This window comes from Corvus hawaiiensis, chromosome 11 (assembly GCF_020740725.1).
Source record: "Corvus hawaiiensis isolate bCorHaw1 chromosome 11, bCorHaw1.pri.cur, whole genome shotgun sequence".
Lineage (NCBI taxonomy): Eukaryota > Metazoa > Chordata > Aves > Passeriformes > Corvidae > Corvus > Corvus hawaiiensis.
In genome coordinates this window covers 20516211-20535185 of record NC_063223.1, presented here as the reverse complement: position 1 = coordinate 20535185, position 18975 = coordinate 20516211, and the positions used below count along the sequence as shown (strand labels likewise).

The window sequence follows — 18975 nt, the reverse complement described above, 5'->3', positions numbered from 1 at the left end:
AAGATTTATTGGTTTGCTTTCACTTTTCTTTTGGCGTCCTTATGCTTCTTCCGGCATTCCTGAAAATGGTAAAAATCCAACGTATTATTAGGAGAAGTTTCTGAATCCACTATTAGGAGAAGTCTCTAAACTCACTGTTTCTCTTGAACACTTTCTCTATGTACAGTTAAGTCTCTGGTCCTGTCCCGTAACGTGCAGAGATTTAGTGGTTTACCTGAGTGACATCACAACCTGATGTTATACACACCAGTATACTAAACCACTTTTGTTCTCTGGTAATTACAAAGTTTCAGGCTCTTGTTGAGGTCCTGAATTAATTTCTCATGCAGATTCATAGCCCTCTTCCCTCCTCGTGCTCAGCTTTCAGCCACAGTTACCAGGGAACAGACGTTTCATACTCACCTCAAGCAATAATCTACGTCTGTCTTCCCAACCCTCTTTTTCTTCACTGAGCTCTACTGATCTACAAAATAACTTTGGGCCCTCTGCACAAAACAAAGAACCAATTATAAGGGTTAAACACTTCTGATGATGCTGCTGCTTGGATCACTCATGAGCAACACAGCAGTAAAGTCAGCAGCTCTATTCTCCACATCCTTCCCATTCGCTTCCCCCCACCACCACACGTGAGCTCCGACAGAAATGTTCGGTGTTACAGCCGCGTGTACTGCGAGAAATGAAAGGCAGCAGCAGTTTTCCTGAACATGCTGAAATCTAGATTGCAGTGAAATAGCAGCTGCTCCAGGAAAAGCTCAACACCAGGATGAAAGCTGATGCTGGCTAAGGACTGAGATCTCCATTTTAACACATGCTGTAAATCAGATAGCCTGGAAGATTGCAGAGCACTACGATTATATATATGCCCAAAAGGGTCTGAAATGTCTAGGCAACTTGTCCAGTGACTATTTTTTTGGTAAGCTCCAAAAGTCCAGATACCTATTAGGCAATTATCTGAAAGAAAAGAAAGCCAGACAGCTGCTCAGCCTTTATTTTGCCAGGACTTCCTCACGGGCTTCTAGCACAACCTAGACCCCAAGTAAGGGTGGCAAATGTTGACTACAAACCATTCATAAGCGGGCAGCATTTTTTCCTCACTGAATTCCAGTAAGAGTTTAAAAGGAAAAAAATACAAAAGGGGTGAATAAGTTCTGTTGTACCTCTTAGGCGTTCATCATCTTTGGAGAAGAAGAAGACTCTAGCACTTTCCGTGTGTGGTAAAGAAAGAAACCTAGACAAGTACAAAGGGATTTTAGCATCCTAAAAGGCACTATCAAATTCCATGAACACGAGTTAGAGCTGCAGCGCTTCAGAGAAATGGTAAACATTGAAGAGCTTTACTCCACAGTAACCAAACAGAGCCTTCTATAAAAACCCCACTTTTTAAAAGAAAACTGACTGTGTCTTTGGCTTTTGGCCAAACTCAGTTTGGGTTTGGTCAAACCAAAACGACCCAGTTAATTTCTTGTGCTCAACTTCTCTCTCTTCATATTCAGCTTCACATCAAATGGGCTGCTGGGAGTTTTGACTCGGTGCAGCACAGACGGTTTTCCAAGATGACTTTCACTGCTCAGAGGTGTGCAATGTCCGTTTCCCGTTTCCTGAGTGCTGCTCTTAATATGCCCACAGCATCCAACTACGACAACCAAGGAGAGAACAAATACAAATGGAACTTGCATTTCTTGGTCCTTTCCAATTTCTGATGGTTCAGGCTCATCATCACTCTCAGAACTGCTGTCTTGGAAACGTGGATCCTCTTGCCATGTGACTTTCACCGGTTTTATTGGTCCAAGTATGTAAGGCTCTGCAATAACAGCACCAAAAAAGAAAAAAAGCCAAAACCAGGTTATCCCTCTACTTGCCAGGAAAAGTCCCTCCTTTCAAGTGAAATACTTACACTGGAGAGGGCAGATTTCAGAAGGACAGAATCTTCCCCCCTCAGATTTTCTGAGCTAAATCTCTGCTCCAGTATTTTCCACTTTGTTCTAGGCATCTCTTACACATTTTGCTGTTACCTTCTTTCATGCCCGACTCCTGTGTGTCTCCAAAGAAGGAAAATTTGAAAACACTCGACTCCTGAGCTACGTCGTTCGCAGGCAAAGGTCCCAGATGGTCAGCTGGGACAGAGTCCTGCGCATCCTCTTTGTCCCAGGGTATGTCCTCAGTGTTTTCTGTTTTTTTCTTTGAAGATCCAAACAAGTCTTTTAAATCAGCAGCAATATCATAATAGATGTCTTCAGACACTTGAGGCAGTGTCTCACTCTCTTCTTTCTTCTTCCTTTTGGCTTTCCTGAAATCAGATTGCTTAAGGATAGCAACACAGCACATGTCCTTTCCAAAGACAGCTTCCCTAAGAGCCACCTTGCTCTTCTGTCTCCCTAAACGTATCCAAGCCCACTAAAGAGTGGTTCACTTTCAAGGGTAAGCAGTGGGGAAACATCTGAGGTTTGAGTCTAAAGGCAGGAACAAGTGTCCTTTTTAATTAGCCACCCCCTTAAGTGACTTTTCACTTAATAGGTGGCAACACAGCAATCAGGTATTTAGCACAGATTCCTGCCAATAGCAATGTCAAGAGTTAATACACTTTTCTCAGAGACCTGCAAATCTCAAGGTCCCTGTATTGAGCTTCCTCACCTTCACTTACGGCAGAGAACAGACGGACTAGGAGGAAAGACGATACTACATGCTGGTTTTAGTGGTCACAATTCCTATTATAGCTTGATTTTAGCAACCACAGAGAGAACTAAGTTAAAAACAGAGCAATCTGCATAGTTTCCAACTCAGTCTGTTGCTCTAACCATCTTTCCACGGGAAAAAACAACACAATTGTAGTTACCAAGCTGTAACACTACCTCTCATTTTCTGTAGCACTTGGTTTCCTTTCAAAAACTGCATGGTCCTCTCTTGTGGGGTCATAACGGAGGGCATTAATATCTCTACAAAAATAGAAAGGAGAAGAAACAGCATTTTACATTCTAAATGCCTAACTGAAAGCTACCCTAAATCTTTACTGTCAGACCCAAATTCACATTGTTTTACCAAAAAAGCTTCAAATCAATCCAAAATATAACTGGCAGTTAGGAAGCACCCTCTAGTCAGTGTCTGGCTCAGGCAATATAGAAGCAGAAGTGGATTTAACCAAACAGCAATACTTCAGGTAAAACACAGCCCTCACTTGTGTGTTATGCATTGAGTTTATACCTGCAACTGATAATCTCTTGAGGAACTACATAAATAGAGCTATCCATATAGATATGGATGTATTTCTTTTAGTACCAAACATTGCATAAATTCAAATGGTCCAAAGCAGCAAAAAATCCAAAACAACACACAAGAACCCTTTATGCCCATCCTTCAAAATTTAAAGATTTCAGGGTCTTTCAGCTGCCTTCCTAAAAAACCTTAGCCTTGCTAAACCTCCTTCTTTACTGATAGTGGATGATTCATACTTGAATTTCTTCACACTCGTGGCTGTTTTATTTGGCTTGGGCTGCTCCAGGTTGATATTCAGGAGGCTTCCCAGTATTTGCAGATTTTTCTTTTTCTCTGCAGCAAGCTCCTCTTCTTCATCTGCTTTCAGGCTGTTTGTCTCTGCTAAGAGAAAAATAAATACATTCTATTTTCTCTGCTAAGCCTGTAATGCTGGATGCACAACATTTACTACAGTACTAGAAGAGTTCATGCCTATAAACACATCACTTCCTTTATCTTAAAGCTACTAAGAGGTTTTCTCCCTCGCACTGTAGAAAATCTTTCATTAGAAATGTCACAGGCATCTGTTTCATGGAAAAGTCAGGGCATTTATTTAACCTGTTCCCCGCTTGCATCACTCAACTGTGCAACTCCTCTGCCACTGACAGATGCTCTACACAAGATCCCAGTAAAGCAAGAAAGGCTGTTGAAAGGCTCTATGACTACCAGTAGCCAGGAAATTTGATCAGCTTTACCTTCTTCTTCACTGTCACTCTCAAGGAAGCGAGCATCCATGCGAAACCTTTCATCGGTGCCAAAGCGGGATTGCAGCTTCAGGAGCTGGACAAATGAAAGAGATGCTATTAAGCACCAGAGAAGGAAATCATCATTCAGTAACTTTGATTTTTTTACTATAATTATGGTAACATACTCTTTACCTTTAGCTTTTGACGCCTTTTCCAGTAATTTCTTTTTATACGAAGAACCATGTCAGACAAACTCCTCCCACTCCCCACCACACATTATTTCCTTCCTTTAAGGGAATTCTATTGTAAGTTCATAAAAATCGTATTCAGCAAGAATGAAAAGATACAAGTCGTGTTCTTCTGAAGCGGTGTTACGGAGACCTACAGAAAACTCAGTTACAGTAATGGCTTCACTCACTTTTTCACCAGCTTTGCCTTCAAACTGGGGCTTAATTTTGAATCGCTCATCGTCTGTATCCTCTTGCTCATCCTCACTGCTATCAAACAGTCTGCCCGAAGGTTTGGAAGCTGACTTATCCTTTGTTACACAGAATGAAAAAGAGAAAAGCAGCTGTTTACAGAAGTTTGAGAATATAAATCAGTCCCAACTTTGTTCATGTGCTCTCCAGTTTAGCTGAAAAAGCGGATTTCCTGCACAACCAGTTCCCTTCCTGATCCACATGCTTCGAATCTTACCTTGTGCACACACCTTGTACAATTCTGCTTTACAGTTACGACTGTTCGGTTTTACCATGGGCAAAATACCCATGCAAAGGGTAACTCAGGTGTTACAACATGAGATAGTTTGGTATAAAAATTCAACTGATTATGTCACACTAAACTTCTCCCAGTAACACTTACTTCTCCATGCATATTTCCTGAACTTGCATCTTTTTTCAACATCTCATCCACTTCAGCTTCATTTTCCTCATCGGAATCGAATATGATGTGTTTGTGCTTTTCTGCTGGCTGCTTATCCTAGGAAAGAGTCAACTGTCAAGTCAAACACATCAAATACTTGCTGCCCTCAGACATGACTCTCTGAAAGACATTTCCATGACACAAAAAGAGGAATCTGCTACTCCTCTTGCAACTCTACAGATATTCCAGGGATGGGGTATGCAGCCTTTTGTATACTCTCAAAAGAAAACTGGCAATGTCATCAGAAATTTGAGACTGATTTTAAAGCATCATGCTCCACATGTATTAATTACCCTCTTCCTTGTACTGTAGACTATTCAGGTACAAGTTGTGAGTATAATTACCAGATTAGAAAGAGCTCCTTGAATGAGTTTCTTCTGTAATTCTCTCTCTCTGTATCTCTCTTCCAGAGCTGCCAGCCTCCTCTGGTTGTCCTGGAGCTGTTTCTCTATTGTACTGGGCTCTTTTGAGGCAGCAGCATGAAGACAAAGCTCCTTATCTTCCAGAAGGCTTGTCTTCCCATTCCCACCTTCATTACCTTCACATTCTGGATTTTTTTTGCATGTATTCCTCTTAAATGTTTTGGAAAGCCGTTTTGGGCTCTTCAGCTGCTGTTTAATGTGTTCCTGGGCCCCTGCAGCATCACTGTCCGTGTCACTGCTCCCATCACTCTGATCAGTACTGGCAGCAGCAGCTCCATGCTCTGAGTTTTGGTCTTGTAGAGAACTCACACCTTTGTTCTTCCCTTGCAAATGAGGCCTGGAGCCAGCTGCTGAGGAGGCAGCAGCTGACAGCTCCTTGTGTTGTTCACAAGGCATTTTGTGTCTCTTTTTGCTGCTGACTTCAAGTGAACACGATGGATGGTTCTTTGGCTGATTTTTGGATGACTCCTCCCCACAATAAGATGTACAAGCTTCAAGTCCCAAACTTTCTACAGACTTCTTCTTTAACTCAGTGCTCTCCTTACTTAACTCTTTCACACAAAGGGACCCCATTCCTCTGAAGGGCTGGTATTTCAAATGTGAATTATTTTGTCCCTTGGAGCTTTCCTCAACAGCATCCTCCTCCCCTGCTAAAATATCAGCCAGAACATCTTCAGGACAGACACCTTTTTTTTTAACTGTAGGATGAAATTTAGGAAGTTTTGCTTTATTTACAATATTATCCTTGGGATTATCTTCAGCACTGGACTGACAAGGACTCTGTGCACTGCCTGACCCCCCTGCAGGTGTCCCAGTGTTTTCTGTAGCCAGTGCTTTTAAGTCATCCAAGGTCAGGTCTAAGCGATAACAGTTTTGCATCATGGACTCATAATCAGAGCTGATTTCAGACTCCCCTTTCTCAGACTCTGAGCAAGAGCTGTCACTATCATGTATCTCTGTTGTACTGCTGGTTGCTGTACTCTGCAAGGCAGCAATTTTGGATTTGTTCATTTTCCCTTTTCTTTCAATGCGCTCTTCTTTTAAACTATGAGTTTTCAGTGAGGAGCCATTTACCAAACTGCATTTTTTTTTAGCTAATATTTCTTTATTTTTCACCTTCCCCTGTTTAGAATCTTCTGGAGTTTTACTTTCAGCAATAATTTCATCTGTATCTGCTGAATCATAACCATTATCACACTCCATAGTCTCTTTCTCTCTGTTACTTCCTTTGATAGCTTTCTTCATGGCATCTGAATTGCTTAAGGACCAATGACTACTGTATTTTAACTCAAAATTATCCCCAACAACTTCCAAGTGCTCACTTCCAGTCTCAACATTTTCAGCTTTATGTCTTTCTGTCTCTTTTTTTACCATTGCTCTGATCTCCTCTTCAGAATCAATGTCACTATCAGAAACACTTGTGTTATTTTTGGCTGCAACTCCATTTGCATTGCTTTGATCTGGTAATAAACCTCTCCCTGGTATCCTCCCATCAAGCCTCATTGCTGGAAGCAATTCCAACTCCTCACTAGGTTTGGGTTTTGATTTCTGGTTGAGCTGTGGTGAGTCTGTGTGTTTTGGACACCCAGAGGACAGAGCTGCTCCATTCAAGGCCTCGCTGCCCAGCTGCCTCCGTTTCTTCAGTGGTTTTCTCATCCCAGGGAATTCCCCTCGCCGCTTCCTGGTTGTGCTGTCATCTCCCCCTTCCAGGTGCCAGGTGAGCTGGGATACAGGAGCTGCATGTGCCAGGTCTGGCTCCAGCTTCCTAAGGTTATGGCAGTACTTTGAGGGGTCATATTTCACCACGTTAGTCTGAGTTAAGGATGTGAAACACCCCGATCCTTTCAGCAGACTCAGGGCTTTATGAACAGGCTGAATTCTGCAGGAAAGGACAGCAAAGAATTCTTTTTTGTGTCATGACCATAAGCCTTTAAACAACTGACTTGCAGTAGAAAACAAGTCACACAAACTTAGTGCAGGATTTACTTGGGGGATTCAGTAAATTAAGCCTGACAGAGAAGTAAAATTAAGACTGTTAAGCAACTGTTTCTCCATATGACAAAAGGAAGGGAGTTGTGTCCAAGCCCAAACAATCAGAAAAGGATATTTTATTTTTTTGTTGATTCCTGAGGTGCAGGATAGGCAAGACTCTGCCAAATTTTCCAACAACCCACTTCTAAAAGAAAAGAAAAATAATCAGTGTTTAAAAAAAATACAAAGTGGAAGTAACTCTGGAATAAAACAAATGTTTATTCTAAGTAACAAAAACATTAATGAAGAACCACATGTGATGGATTCTTTTTTGTTTATTCTCTCTAGTGAGCCCTACCATGCAACTTGGCCAGCTTCTTTCTCAAAAACCAAACAAACCAAAGCCAACCAAAAAACTAAATTTCAACAACCTACAAATAAAGAGTGATAATAAAGAACTAAATTGCTTTACATGTGCTGTTTTTAATATAGGGCTTCTGGTTTATGAAGACAGAATCACTATTATTTTGCTTTTTTCTCCTTTTCCACAAAAAAAAAAATTAAAAATCCCTCTGAAACCATTCTGTGCTTTAGCAAACAGTTTTGGAAACTTTGTAGTAAATATAAATTTTGTTGCCTAAATCTGCATGTCCAGTGAATTTATTCTTAATTTTGTAAGCATGTGCAGACCCTGATCCTGTGTTGAAGCCCAAGCCAGCCACCAAAAGCTGTGTGGTGTAGAGAAATCAGTCACACATTCTCTTAACAAGCTTTTAAGGGTGACACAGAGATATTCCCAATATAGATGAGGAATGAAGCATTTCTTCATTTCACATGCAAGAGAGGACAGAATGATCATTATTATTTCCAGACATTGCAAAGAATGACAGGACCCTTCTCCAGGTCTACACACGAGGTCTTTCCTCAGAGTGCTTTTCACAACTTGGACTGTCACCCTGAATAATGAAGTTTCTTTATAAGCATAAATTTGGCATGAATTTAGATGCAATGAGCTTGCTTTTTGTTGTTTTATTTCTCTTACACATCTACCCCCACCATACCTTATGATCTGGCACCTCTGTACCTGGTACTGCTCTCATGTGGAAATCCACAACTCCAGTCTTTTTCAGTGATTCCAACAGACACATTTGGTCATTTCTCTGTGGTTTTTCTTTCTGCAGCTTTGCTTCCTCCCTCTCCGTGGCCAGCCTGTACCAGAAAGTACATCACACATGGAAAAAGGTCTGCCCAGGTGCAGAATTGGAGCTGGCAGTGATCCCCTCCCACAGAACAGCAACCACTCACTACTCAGAGAATTAACACCCATCACCTTCAAGGGAATAATGATGCAAAACACGTTGCAGCATAAAACACACATCAACAGCCCACCAGAGTCTACAAAAACTGAAAGAATAACAGCATAGAAGATGGAAGTACAGCCATAATATTATCAGATAAGCAGAAAAAAGGTGATTTTAGCAACAGCATACATTTGAAAAGATTGGTTTCTACCTCTGCAAAAAGCTTTCTTTGGCCAACTCAATTTGCAGGGTCCCCCCTTTCCATTTTGTTTTATTTAAAATTGACATGCCTGCAAAACAGAGAGATGGAAATGAGTCTTTTCTATGTTAACAGAAAGCACACCACAGACCTCACTACACCTCCTTCTATGACAACCTGAGGCTCCCTCAGCATGACCTTACACCTCACTGCTAACTTGGGTTAGGCTTGGACCTGAAAGGGCCAATACCCAAATCTTAAACCAGGTCTACATCCAAAACTGAAGTGCTCACTGCAGAAGTGCCTCATGGCAGCATTCCCCACACACAGGGGCACATTACAACAGCAGCTTTGCATCAGCTCTTCTTCTGGGTTTCCTCTCACATAAGTCAATTTCAATGGTTTATAGACCTGATGGAAGCATTTGAAGTACATTTCCTTTTCATGAAAGGCTTAGAACAAACAAAGAGGTTGCCCAGAGAAGCTGTGGCTGCCCCATCCCTGGAAATGTTTAAGGCCAGGTTGAACAGGGAGCAACCTGGGATAGTGGAAGGTGTCCCTGCCCACGGCAGGGGGTGGAACGAGATAATCTTTAAGGTCCCTTCCAAGCCAGACCCTTCTACAAATCTCTGGAACTCTCAAATCACCGACTTCAGTCACAAGGAATCTTTTCAATCTGCTCACAGCAATTTCTGAAAATGCCAGCAAAGCAGCTTCCATAAAACTGCAGCTTAAAGAGAAGAGAATCAACCTGACAACAGAATGAAAAAGGCTCTACTGTGACCACAGCTGGATGTGACAACATGAGATGAATTATCAGCACTGTAACCTGCCTCAAAAACGTAACTAACCAAAACAAAAAAGTACTTACACTTTCTCAGATCTGCATCAGAAATGTTGACACTGATGTAGCCAAAAGTTTTCGTAGGGTTCCCTGGTGAATGACAAACGTTAAGTTAATTTCCATGCTGTTTCAAGGTTTCCTTTAAAATTGACCTGTCTCTGAAGCAAAAATTCCATTTCACATGCCAAATAGAAAAGGAATTAACTTTTAAAAGATGAAAGAAAACTGTTACCCTGATCATCTTTTCTGGTAATGATCTCTGCCTCCAAAACACGCCCAAACTTGCCAAATCTTTCTTCCAGTTCAGCCTTGGAAACCGTATGGCCAAGCCCTCCAACATACAAACGTTTGGAAACCTGTTCCTTCTCCATGCTCAGAAGTCAAGGTGTGACACCCAGAACACACACTCTGTTTCTCTGCAAGGACACAAAACAGATCAATGTGATTAGAACAACGAATCAGGGACAAATCAGCGCATCAGAAAGCCATGAAGAACCCTATAAGCAGAGCACTCTTTGATTTGCAGTAGGTAACACGCTCTGCTCCAGCGCAGCGACAGCAAATCCCGCGCTGCTGCAGGAACCGGGGTTCAGGCGCTGGGGGGTTTTTAAAACCCTGAACCACATAACCAAATGCGCGAGCCTAAGTGCAGACGGCTCTTTGCAATGTAACCCAAGGGTTCCCTATGGAGGGAACGCGAGCCGCCCACAGCCCAACCCTCCCCTCCCGGGAGATGCCGAGGGACCCCCAGACTGAGGAGCCGCGCAGGCGGCTCCGGCCCTGCCTCACCGCCGCCATGTGCAAGCCCCGCAGCGCCACCAGCTTACCGTCCCCCTCGCAACTCTCCCCAGCCCGCACTCGAAAAAAGGGTTCCGCCTCCTGGGGCCGCTGGATCCTGAGCGGCTGTTCGTCTCTGCCGGGTTCCTGTTTCCGGCCGGTCGAGTGTGGTGGGAGCACAGGGGCTGGCTCGTGTAACAGCGGACGCTTTGAACGTAACTAACCAGGAAGAAAAGCAGGGGTGTTTTCCGGAACACGTGAGCAAAAATTAACGTAACCAAGGGAACAGCCGAAAAAGCAAGGCTTTTCCCTTACGTTTATAATAAAGAACTCGGGAATTTTCCCCCAGCAGCTCTGTTGTTTGACCGGGAAGGGGAAGGAAGGCGCGGCCAGCGCCCCCCGCTCGGGCAGCAGCTGTGGTAGCGCCCAGGCTCGGGGGTTGGCGCGCGGTTCGAACGGCGCGGGGCGCGCGCGCTGCGTCAGAGCGCTCCGACCGCTCCTCGCTCCGTGCCGGGGCCGCCGGGGCCGCGTCAGAGCGCTCCGACCGCTCCTCGCTCCGTGCCGGGGCCGCGTCAGAGCGCTCCGACCGCTCCTCGCTCCGTGCCGGGGCCGCGTCAGAGCGCTCCGACCGCTCCTCGCCCCGTGCCGGGGCCGCGTCAGAGCGCTCCGACCGCTCCTCGCTCCGTGCCGGGGCCGCCGGGGCCGCGTCAGAGCGCTCCGACCGCTCCTCGCTCCGTGCCGGGGCCGCCGGGGCCGCGTCAGAGCGCTCCGACCGCTCCTCGCCCCGTGCCGGGGCTGCCGACTGCGCTGCTTGGACACTCCTCCCGCCCTCGCGGCATCTCTGGCACCTGCGAGCCTCAGTGCGGGGCAGTACCGGCTCCTCGGACGAGTTGCGATTTCAGCATCGCCCTGCGAGGTCGGAAGGTCCAGTTCGGTTCTCACAAGCGCTCCAAGGCGCTTCCCAGCTCCTCTTGAGGCAGCGTAACATCAAATAGTCGGGGCTGTAACCGCCAGGTACGTAGAAAAGTGAAAAATGTGCTGTTAATTCACAAATATTTATAAATATACACGTATATACACGCGTATGATATACGACAGGAGGAGCGTTTGTAAAAGTCTTGTTTTGCTTAATTAAAGTGTGGGGTTTTTCTCCCAGATATAAAGCTCTCTGAACTCATAATTAGTGCCTGAGTCTTCTGCAGTCTAGTGAAATCCTTGAGTTCAAGTAGCTGCACGTAGTTTGTCTTGTGTTGCTGCTGTTAAAAGAGGGACCAGCTGACCTGGAGTAAAGTTCTGGCTGTTTAAATGTTTTTCTTTTCCACACCACACTCTTTATTATGACCGTGACTTTCTTCACTGTATCCAGTTAAAAAAAATCTGGTGATGACTGGATGATTATTTAATTGCATATACTTCCTTTAGTCACTAAGCAAGTCTTTAATGCAAAGCATACTTTGGATGTTGTTTTCTTATGTGTGTTATAAAGGCACTGTTTCTTACTAAATAAACAAATAAAATCCTATTTCCCTCTCATCCCCTTGTACTGAACCATGTTAGTGTGGAACTTGCACATAGAGTAGGGGTGGTTTAAAACCACACAAAACTAAATGTTGACTTTTTCCTGGTCAAAAGTATTAATACATTAGTTTTGAACTGCATAATATCTCCCACAGACGTTTGACTGTGTTGTAGCTAGGCTGAATGTCAGATTATTATCTTTCCTGAAAACTGAGGTTTATCTATTTTTTAGATTACTGGTGAAGTGTCTTTGCAATTTGTGTCTTTTTACCACTGTTCACTCTGAAGGCAGATAGTGTTAGGAACAGTTTTAGGAGCAGCTGTGCCTCGTCTGACCAGGTGAGTCATTAGGTCAATTGGTCAAAGCTGGGTTCAATTTTTATCTCTGATTGCAATTGGTTTTTACCTGGGGAGCAGCTTGTTGTTCTATTACAGCAAATGTAAAACAGCTGGATGTGCTCCTGGATCAAATTAGGACTAATTAAAAAGGTTCTTAAAGCCCCTGACTCCATTAGGTCCCTGATTCAGCGTCTGTCTCTGGAGGCTGTGCACTGGTCTGTATCTTAAAACAATTACCTAATGCTTGTATTGTTAAAACATTAATCCCATGTTTGTTTGTTCTGAGAAAAATCTTTATTTTGTTTTATGCAGTAACACTGATCCTGAGAAATGGACAAGAGCATTTATCAAGCTTATGAAGATGAAATCCGGGCACTGGAAGAAGAAATTAGGCTATTGACAGAAAAGTATGAAGATATCCGACAAGAATCCACTTTTTTTTCTGATGAGGAGATACTGAAGTCAATGTATGCCTTTTTCTCATTTGTTACATTAACAGAGTTTCTCTGTCAAAATTGTTTGGGATAAGCTTTTGCTTCTATGTTAGGACTTTCCTTATGTTAGTAAATGTAGACTCAGTGGCTAAAATAAGTCACTTAGATGAGTAAAGGCATCTTGGGGTCCCTTTTGTTGCATGTTTCTCAAAAGGGACGCTTGCATCTCCAGACTTGGTGTAAAAACTGTGTTTACCTGGCAGTGAATGGAAAGAGTTTATGTAAGTTAGAATAGTTTACTGTTTCCAGCAATGCGATCCATCTGAAATTTGACTCCTTGAAAACTGATTTGGGTCTGAAAACTATCAGATCCCATTCCCAATGCCTTTTATTTAATGATATTGCTGTACTGACATGCAAAAACAAGTTATGTCTGGGTATTTTGCCCTTTTGATTTTTTTTTTTTTTCCCCATTCTAGAAAATCATTCCAGGGAGAAACCAAGGGACAGGAATATCCATCAGACCTGAAAGCTCAACTTGAAAGTCTAGGAACAGATCTCTCATTTTTCATGACACTTACTGGTTTTCAGTTTACAAGCCATTCCAAGAAAACAGTGGAAAAAAGTAAGCAGTTTTGTGCCCTTTACTGAGCATACTGGTTGCAGTTCATCTGCAAACCTATGTTCTACTTCACTGTTAGCAGAAAGACAATTAGATTGTTGATATTTGAAATACAATAAGATTTGGTTCACTGACAAAACAGTTTCTGAGTAAATTTAGTGTTTTGCTTAGTGGGAAAGTGACAGACTACTATTGCCCTTTGCATGGGGGGAAAGTGGAGTTAGTTGTTGGGGTTTTTAAACATGTTAAACTTCTTTACATGAGGAATTGTATCAGTTGGTACTTTAAATATGATTGGAAGAAATGCAGTAGTCATTGAATAAAAGTATAATTGATTATTTTGTTAACTTGATTTTATAACAGCTGAAAACAGGACAGTGCAGAAGCACAGATTATCAGGGAAATGTCACTCCCTGTCTTTTCAATTGGAATTCCAGCTTCTTGAAATGCAGGTAAGAGTTAATGTATGTTTGAAAAAAAATCAACTACCAAACAAACAAAACTTCAAGTGGACAAATGTCAGTACTTCCTTTTCCAGCTGAAACCTTTAACTGTTTCATCTAAGCTTCAATGGGTTTTTTTGACTCTTTAACATCTTTGGAACTTTGGAATTCTGCGTGCATCCACGCAAGATAGTTCTGAAGGTCTGGTTTAGCGTTCAGCCACAAAATGGTTACCATAGAATGATTTAGGTTGGAAAAAACCTTCAAGATCAAGTCCAGCTATTGAGCCAGCACTGCCAAGTCTCTATCACCCTTCCTTCCCAAAACATGGTCCCTGCAGGATGCTCTTGCAGACTAACACTGAGGTAAAACCCTGAGAGCACTTGGTGTCCCTCAGCTCTGTCAGGTACCTGCTGGGGCCTCATCCTGACCCTGCACAGCTTTCATCCACACAAATCATTCTCCTATAGTCACATATCTTATTCTGGAAACTAGAAAATGCCAAATGTTACGTCTCTGCAAGAAGCTGGGGAAAAGCTAAAACACTACAAACATGAGCAGCTCTTTGTTGGTTTGGTTTTTTTTCCTTTTTTTTTTTTTTTTCCTACATTTCTGTGTGCTTGGTTAATGTGAGTAGTCATTGCAGCACTGCCCACAAGTTACACTAATGATTGCTGGTTTTCTGGGAGGGAGCTCTTTCATAAGACCCTATTCTTAGCACAGAAATTAGGGTGCTAAGCAGAGGAAGACAGCTACTACCCCAGTTTGGAATAGTATTTCTCTAACACTGTTGCACTTTGTAATAGTATTTCTAATATCAGGAAAACTCAATTTTTCAGCTCAGCTTTAAAGTTGTTGGCTTTTTGGTTGTTTTGTTTGGGTTTTTTTTTAACTTAATGACATGGGACAGAGAGTAAACAGTAAAGATGTCCTTCCTATTCTTTAGAAAAGCCATATTGTTAATTTGGGAATTGAATATTTAGGTAGTCACACATGGATTTTATCCTTTGAAACTGCAGCAGTTCAGCTGAATGAGCAACCTTTGAAGTCCATTTGTGACTTGAAACTTGTGGTCTTTGTGATGCCTCTTTACATTTGCTTGTATGAAACTGCACTTAGCCTTGAGTGGGGACATGGCCCACACCAATTATGCAGCTTGGTGAGATGAATGTTTCTCTCTCAGCTGCATCTCCTGCGGGATGATGACATCTTTTGGTGTTAGTGGAGCTCAGGGGGGTAACTGCGTGTTAAATTTACCGCCGACGGCATCGGTGCTGCTTAAAGCCATTGCACCACTGTGCGGCAGCACTTGGCTGCCTAATGCCTAAAATTTGGGCTACTTTTGAGTGCTGATGAGGTCCCCATAGTGAGGGAGATAGGGAATTCCAGGTGTATATATACTTTAAAACCCCCACTTCAGTTGTAAAAGTATAATTTTGAGCTAATTTTTTAAGGTTTTTTTTTTTTCTAGAAATACATTGTATTCCAAATAACTTGCACTAACATTAGAATGGGCAGGGTAGTACACAGTTACAACTAGTTTCACCTGTCATGAGGAGTAAAAGGTGACAGCTGTTTTTGGGAAGTGCCCAGCAGGTAACAGGTCTGTTGGTATGCAGCAGAAGATTAGGAAGTTTTTTTCACACTGCTAACTGCAGCTTTTTATTCTAGTAGTGAAGTCACAATAGAGTTAACTTAGCTCCATGGTATTAGGTTATTAGAGGAGGATATGGGCAATGGGCTTGAAAATCAGCCAGAACAAGTCTAAGCCTTTTGAGAAAGCAACCACTTTAAAAGTTTCTTTTATGGCAGGAGCTTTCCTTTTAAATCTTTTTATTTGGCCCCACAGTGGCATTTTGGCATGTTAGTAACCCACCCATTGGCAAACCAGTCCCTTCAGAAGGTGGCACATTAGCTTGTGACTGCTGGCAGCTTCTCCACAACTCCATTCCCCTGTTGAGCCTTTTGCTCTAAACCTAAAATGATTTTTCCTGATGTTATTTAGTCCATCCACTGATCTTTGTAGTGCCTTGTTTTGCTTTTCCCATCTTGCGTGATGGCAGTGTTAGCAGGGCTTCTGTCCAGCCAGTTCAGGGGCTGCTGAGATGTGTGTGCAGTTAATTCCAGCCTTCTTCTCTTGCCATTCCCATTTGCTTGTAGTGACTTGGTATTAGAAGTTTAAAGTGAGGCATTTGCTATGGGCTTCAAACCATGATTTTAAGCTTTTTCATTCACTGTCATCTAATCCATTACTTTGATATGTTCAAGAATGCATAGAAAAAAACAATTCTTTTATGGCTTCATTTCTACTCTTTATCCTTCTTTTCTCATTCTTTAAGAGCTTATTAGTTAATTTAGAATAATTGTATTATCATGCATGTGTTCCTGAGTAAGAGTTACTGTCAAGAGGGACGTGATTTTGAGACAAAACTATAGTCTTTAAAATAAATTTTTTAAGAAAGGAAAACTATCAGATAAAACCTTATATTTGGATTTTCTAGTATATGTGGCAGCTAAATGTTGTGTTGGAAAATGAGAGGAATCTTGAAGTGGAATTGATGTGAAAGGAAGCAATGAACCTTCCTTTATACATATATATTCTCTATGCTGACAAACTCGGGTATTATTCCAAAAGCATTGTTGTGTGGGTAATAGTGCTACTGTTGAAATGAAAGAAACTGTTCACACACACAAACTGCAGTTTAAAAGATGCTATTTTAAGGATTGTAGTGCTTAGCAGCATTTATATATACTTTTTTCTACTTTGGATGCAAATAGACACATTTTTGTCTTTGCTAGAGAAATTTCTAAAATATTTTGTTGTTACTTCTCCAATCTAGAACAATGAGAAAGTGTCTGCTGTTGTTAGTGAGCTCAGCATTGTAATGGAATCCAGAGAAGATTCAGATGTGAGCAAGTTTGTGTCAAGGTAAGGTGGAATTTTTTGGTTAAGGAAAGTTATTGTATGGGATATGGGATACTAAATGCAGTACTGAGTTTTCATGTAAATTGCTGGCAGTCATTGTCTTTATGTGATGTGTCCTTAGCCCAACCTAAACACTCCCAATCCTTTATCTGTATCCTGGAGAGAAGATGAATTTGTAACCATCCTTCCAGATCATAAAAGTTATATGCCTTTCATGTTAAGCTGAGCCAGGTTTTGGATTATAATGTGTTTTAGCTGTTTGAAGAGAAAAATAATCTCAGTTACTGCATTTTAATTAATAGAATTGTTCCTCAGATGTGTGAGCTGCAGATGTGCACTGTGGGTAATGCCTAAAGTGCACATCCAGAACCCCTCTCCAGTATTGGCCTGTTTCTGATTCTCAGCTCTCAATTCCGTTTCTCTTCTTGGTATCAGAATTTATTTCACTGATATCTTAAAACCAATATAATTTAAAAACATGGAATAGTGTATTTGCACAATGGCTTAAGAAAATTAACATACTGAAACTTAAATGTATGAATGAATGCTGGTTTTCTATTATCTTCTGGAATATGCCAACTTCTTGTGGTAACGTGATGAGTAAATGACCAAATTATTTGTCTGCAGTATTCCACTGGATTCTGCTAGCAGGCTGTTCTGAGAACAAATCTATTATTACTGGGTAGATGATTTAATCTTACTCCTGTTTTTTAAGTAGTTTCTTTTGGTTTGTATTATTGTTTGGTCTTGGGGAGGGAGAAGGAGGGCCAACAGATGGGTGAAGAGATAGGTCTGTTGAGTTACCGCAGGCTTCAGTAGTCTGTACTGAAAACTCAAGTGTTCACTTAGTGGCTTTGAGATTGCCATATAAATCTACTAAAGCTACTGGTGTAACTGGGAAGAGTTACACCAGACTGCTCTCACGAAGTGGGATTTAGAAGAGGAAATTTCCCTGTTTAATTCATGAGTATTTTATGACAGCAGAAGTGTATTGGAACTTAAGAGTCATACTGGAAAGGAATGTGTTGAAGTAGTGGCAGACTTTATTTCATCCTGGCTGGAGCACTGCTGTCTTGTCTCTGTCTCTTCTCCTTTTTCACCTTGTGCCAGTATTCATAAATAAGCACAAGTTTTCATGAATGATAGAAGATGCCAGCAAAGCAAGCAGTGCTTTCCTCTGAGCCTCTCTTTGCATGTGCCATCTGCTGGCGTTGTGTCCCTAGCTACCCTTGCAGCCACGTGGCCAATAGGACCCATGGGGTCATTATGCTGAAAAAATACTTTGGGGGGGTTCCTTGTTCCCCCACAACACTTTCAAATTTCATTTTTCCTGTCTGCCTTGTCCTGGCCACAGTGGGTGCTGCCAAAGGAAGGCAGTGAGGACATGGCTGGAGTGGGGCTGATGCTGACAGTGCCTGTTTGAGAGCACCTCACTGTTCCATTGCCTGATTCTATGATCTCCCTTTAGGGCCTGTTTTCTCAATCCCCTTGCTATGCTAGTCCTCATTTCTTTCTCCAACTTGTCATCTGCTCATGCCCAGTTTCAGACTTTCCCCAGCTTCCCTTTGTTCTTTAGTCTGCTCCTAGAATCTCGATTTTTTTCCCTCTGTTCCTGACCAGCTGAATCTGGTCTCCTGCTATTTCGTTCATTTTCAGCCTCCCTACCAGTTTGTTTTCTTCTTTTGCTTCCTTGGCCCAGTCTTACCAAATCCATTATCTAGTTCTGTTCTGTCTCCTGGCTGGGATTTTTTTTCCTTCTCAGTTTTCTAATTTTTTTTGGCTTTGTTTTTTTTTAATAATGCCTGTCAGAAAATGGTCTTTAAGAGCAGCAGAATTAAAAACTTGGCATTCAGTTCCTGCTTTGGAAGAAAATAGGGGAATTCTAGAACACTTGAGCAACATCTTTTTGAATGAAGCAAAATTCAGCAGTCTGCAGGTACTGCTGCAATATATAAATAAATGGTACATCTCTATATAAAAATTGCCCATCTTTTAAAAGTGGGCATATCTTTATACAATTTCTTAATTATTTTGTGATAATATGAGATGCATCACAATATTTAGTAGTCTTTTTTTTGATTCTATTTGTGTCCCCTTTGCACCAGTTATCACTTATTTTATACTGTACTAGTGTTGAGAACCACAGCATCTAAGAAAACTCTTGTCAGTCCTTTTTCCCTTTTTTTGACTTGACACCCCATTAATTGCTGAGTTCGTTAACCTTTGCATGGATTACTTAGGCAAATGGAGATTTTAAGCAGTATGAAAATTGCTCTTTTTGCTAACTGACTAGTTAGAACCTATAAATCAGAGTGCAGGGTTT

General features: G+C 41.9%; 2 protein-coding genes across 9 annotated transcripts in view; one reads left to right on the top strand and one right to left on the bottom strand.

Moving 5' to 3' along the window:
• Position 1: 1 nt before the first annotated feature.
• NOL8 (nucleolar protein 8) lies at positions 2–10501 on the bottom strand. Of its 8 annotated transcripts, none has more exons than XM_048315334.1 (16): positions 10421–10501; positions 9826–10009; positions 9621–9683; positions 8762–8840; positions 8311–8458; positions 7386–7454; positions 5201–7084; positions 4797–4913; positions 4354–4473; positions 3945–4029; positions 3447–3591; positions 2850–2933; positions 2013–2287; positions 1675–1801; positions 1158–1228; positions 569–951 (listed from the first exon to the last, which is right to left on the bottom strand). In XM_048315334.1, the coding sequence occupies exons 2-16, from the start codon at positions 9962–9964 to the stop codon at positions 653–655; spliced, it is 3705 nt and encodes a 1234-aa protein (XP_048171291.1). In that variant the 5' UTR covers positions 9965–10009; positions 10421–10501; the 3' UTR covers positions 569–652. The 8 variants fall into 8 exon arrangements, with proteins under 8 accessions (XP_048171295.1, XP_048171294.1, XP_048171291.1 ...); XM_048315333.1 differs by having other exon boundaries at positions 10383–10433; XM_048315338.1 differs by lacking the exons at positions 569–951; positions 10421–10501 and adding an exon at positions 2–59 and having other exon boundaries at positions 9826–10376.
• A 606-nt stretch (positions 10502–11107) lies between these two features.
• Positions 11108–18975, top strand: part of LOC125331407 (centromere protein P) — a 112675-nt gene continuing 104807 nt past the window's right edge. The window contains exons 1-5 of the mRNA XM_048315349.1: positions 11108–11384; positions 12540–12694; positions 13141–13286; positions 13647–13735; positions 16567–16655. Coding sequence (XP_048171306.1) covers positions 12558–12694; positions 13141–13286; positions 13647–13735; positions 16567–16655 — 461 coding nt within the window. The 5' untranslated portion in view covers positions 11108–11384; positions 12540–12557. The remainder of the gene's footprint in view (positions 11385–12539; positions 12695–13140; positions 13287–13646; positions 13736–16566; positions 16656–18975) is intronic.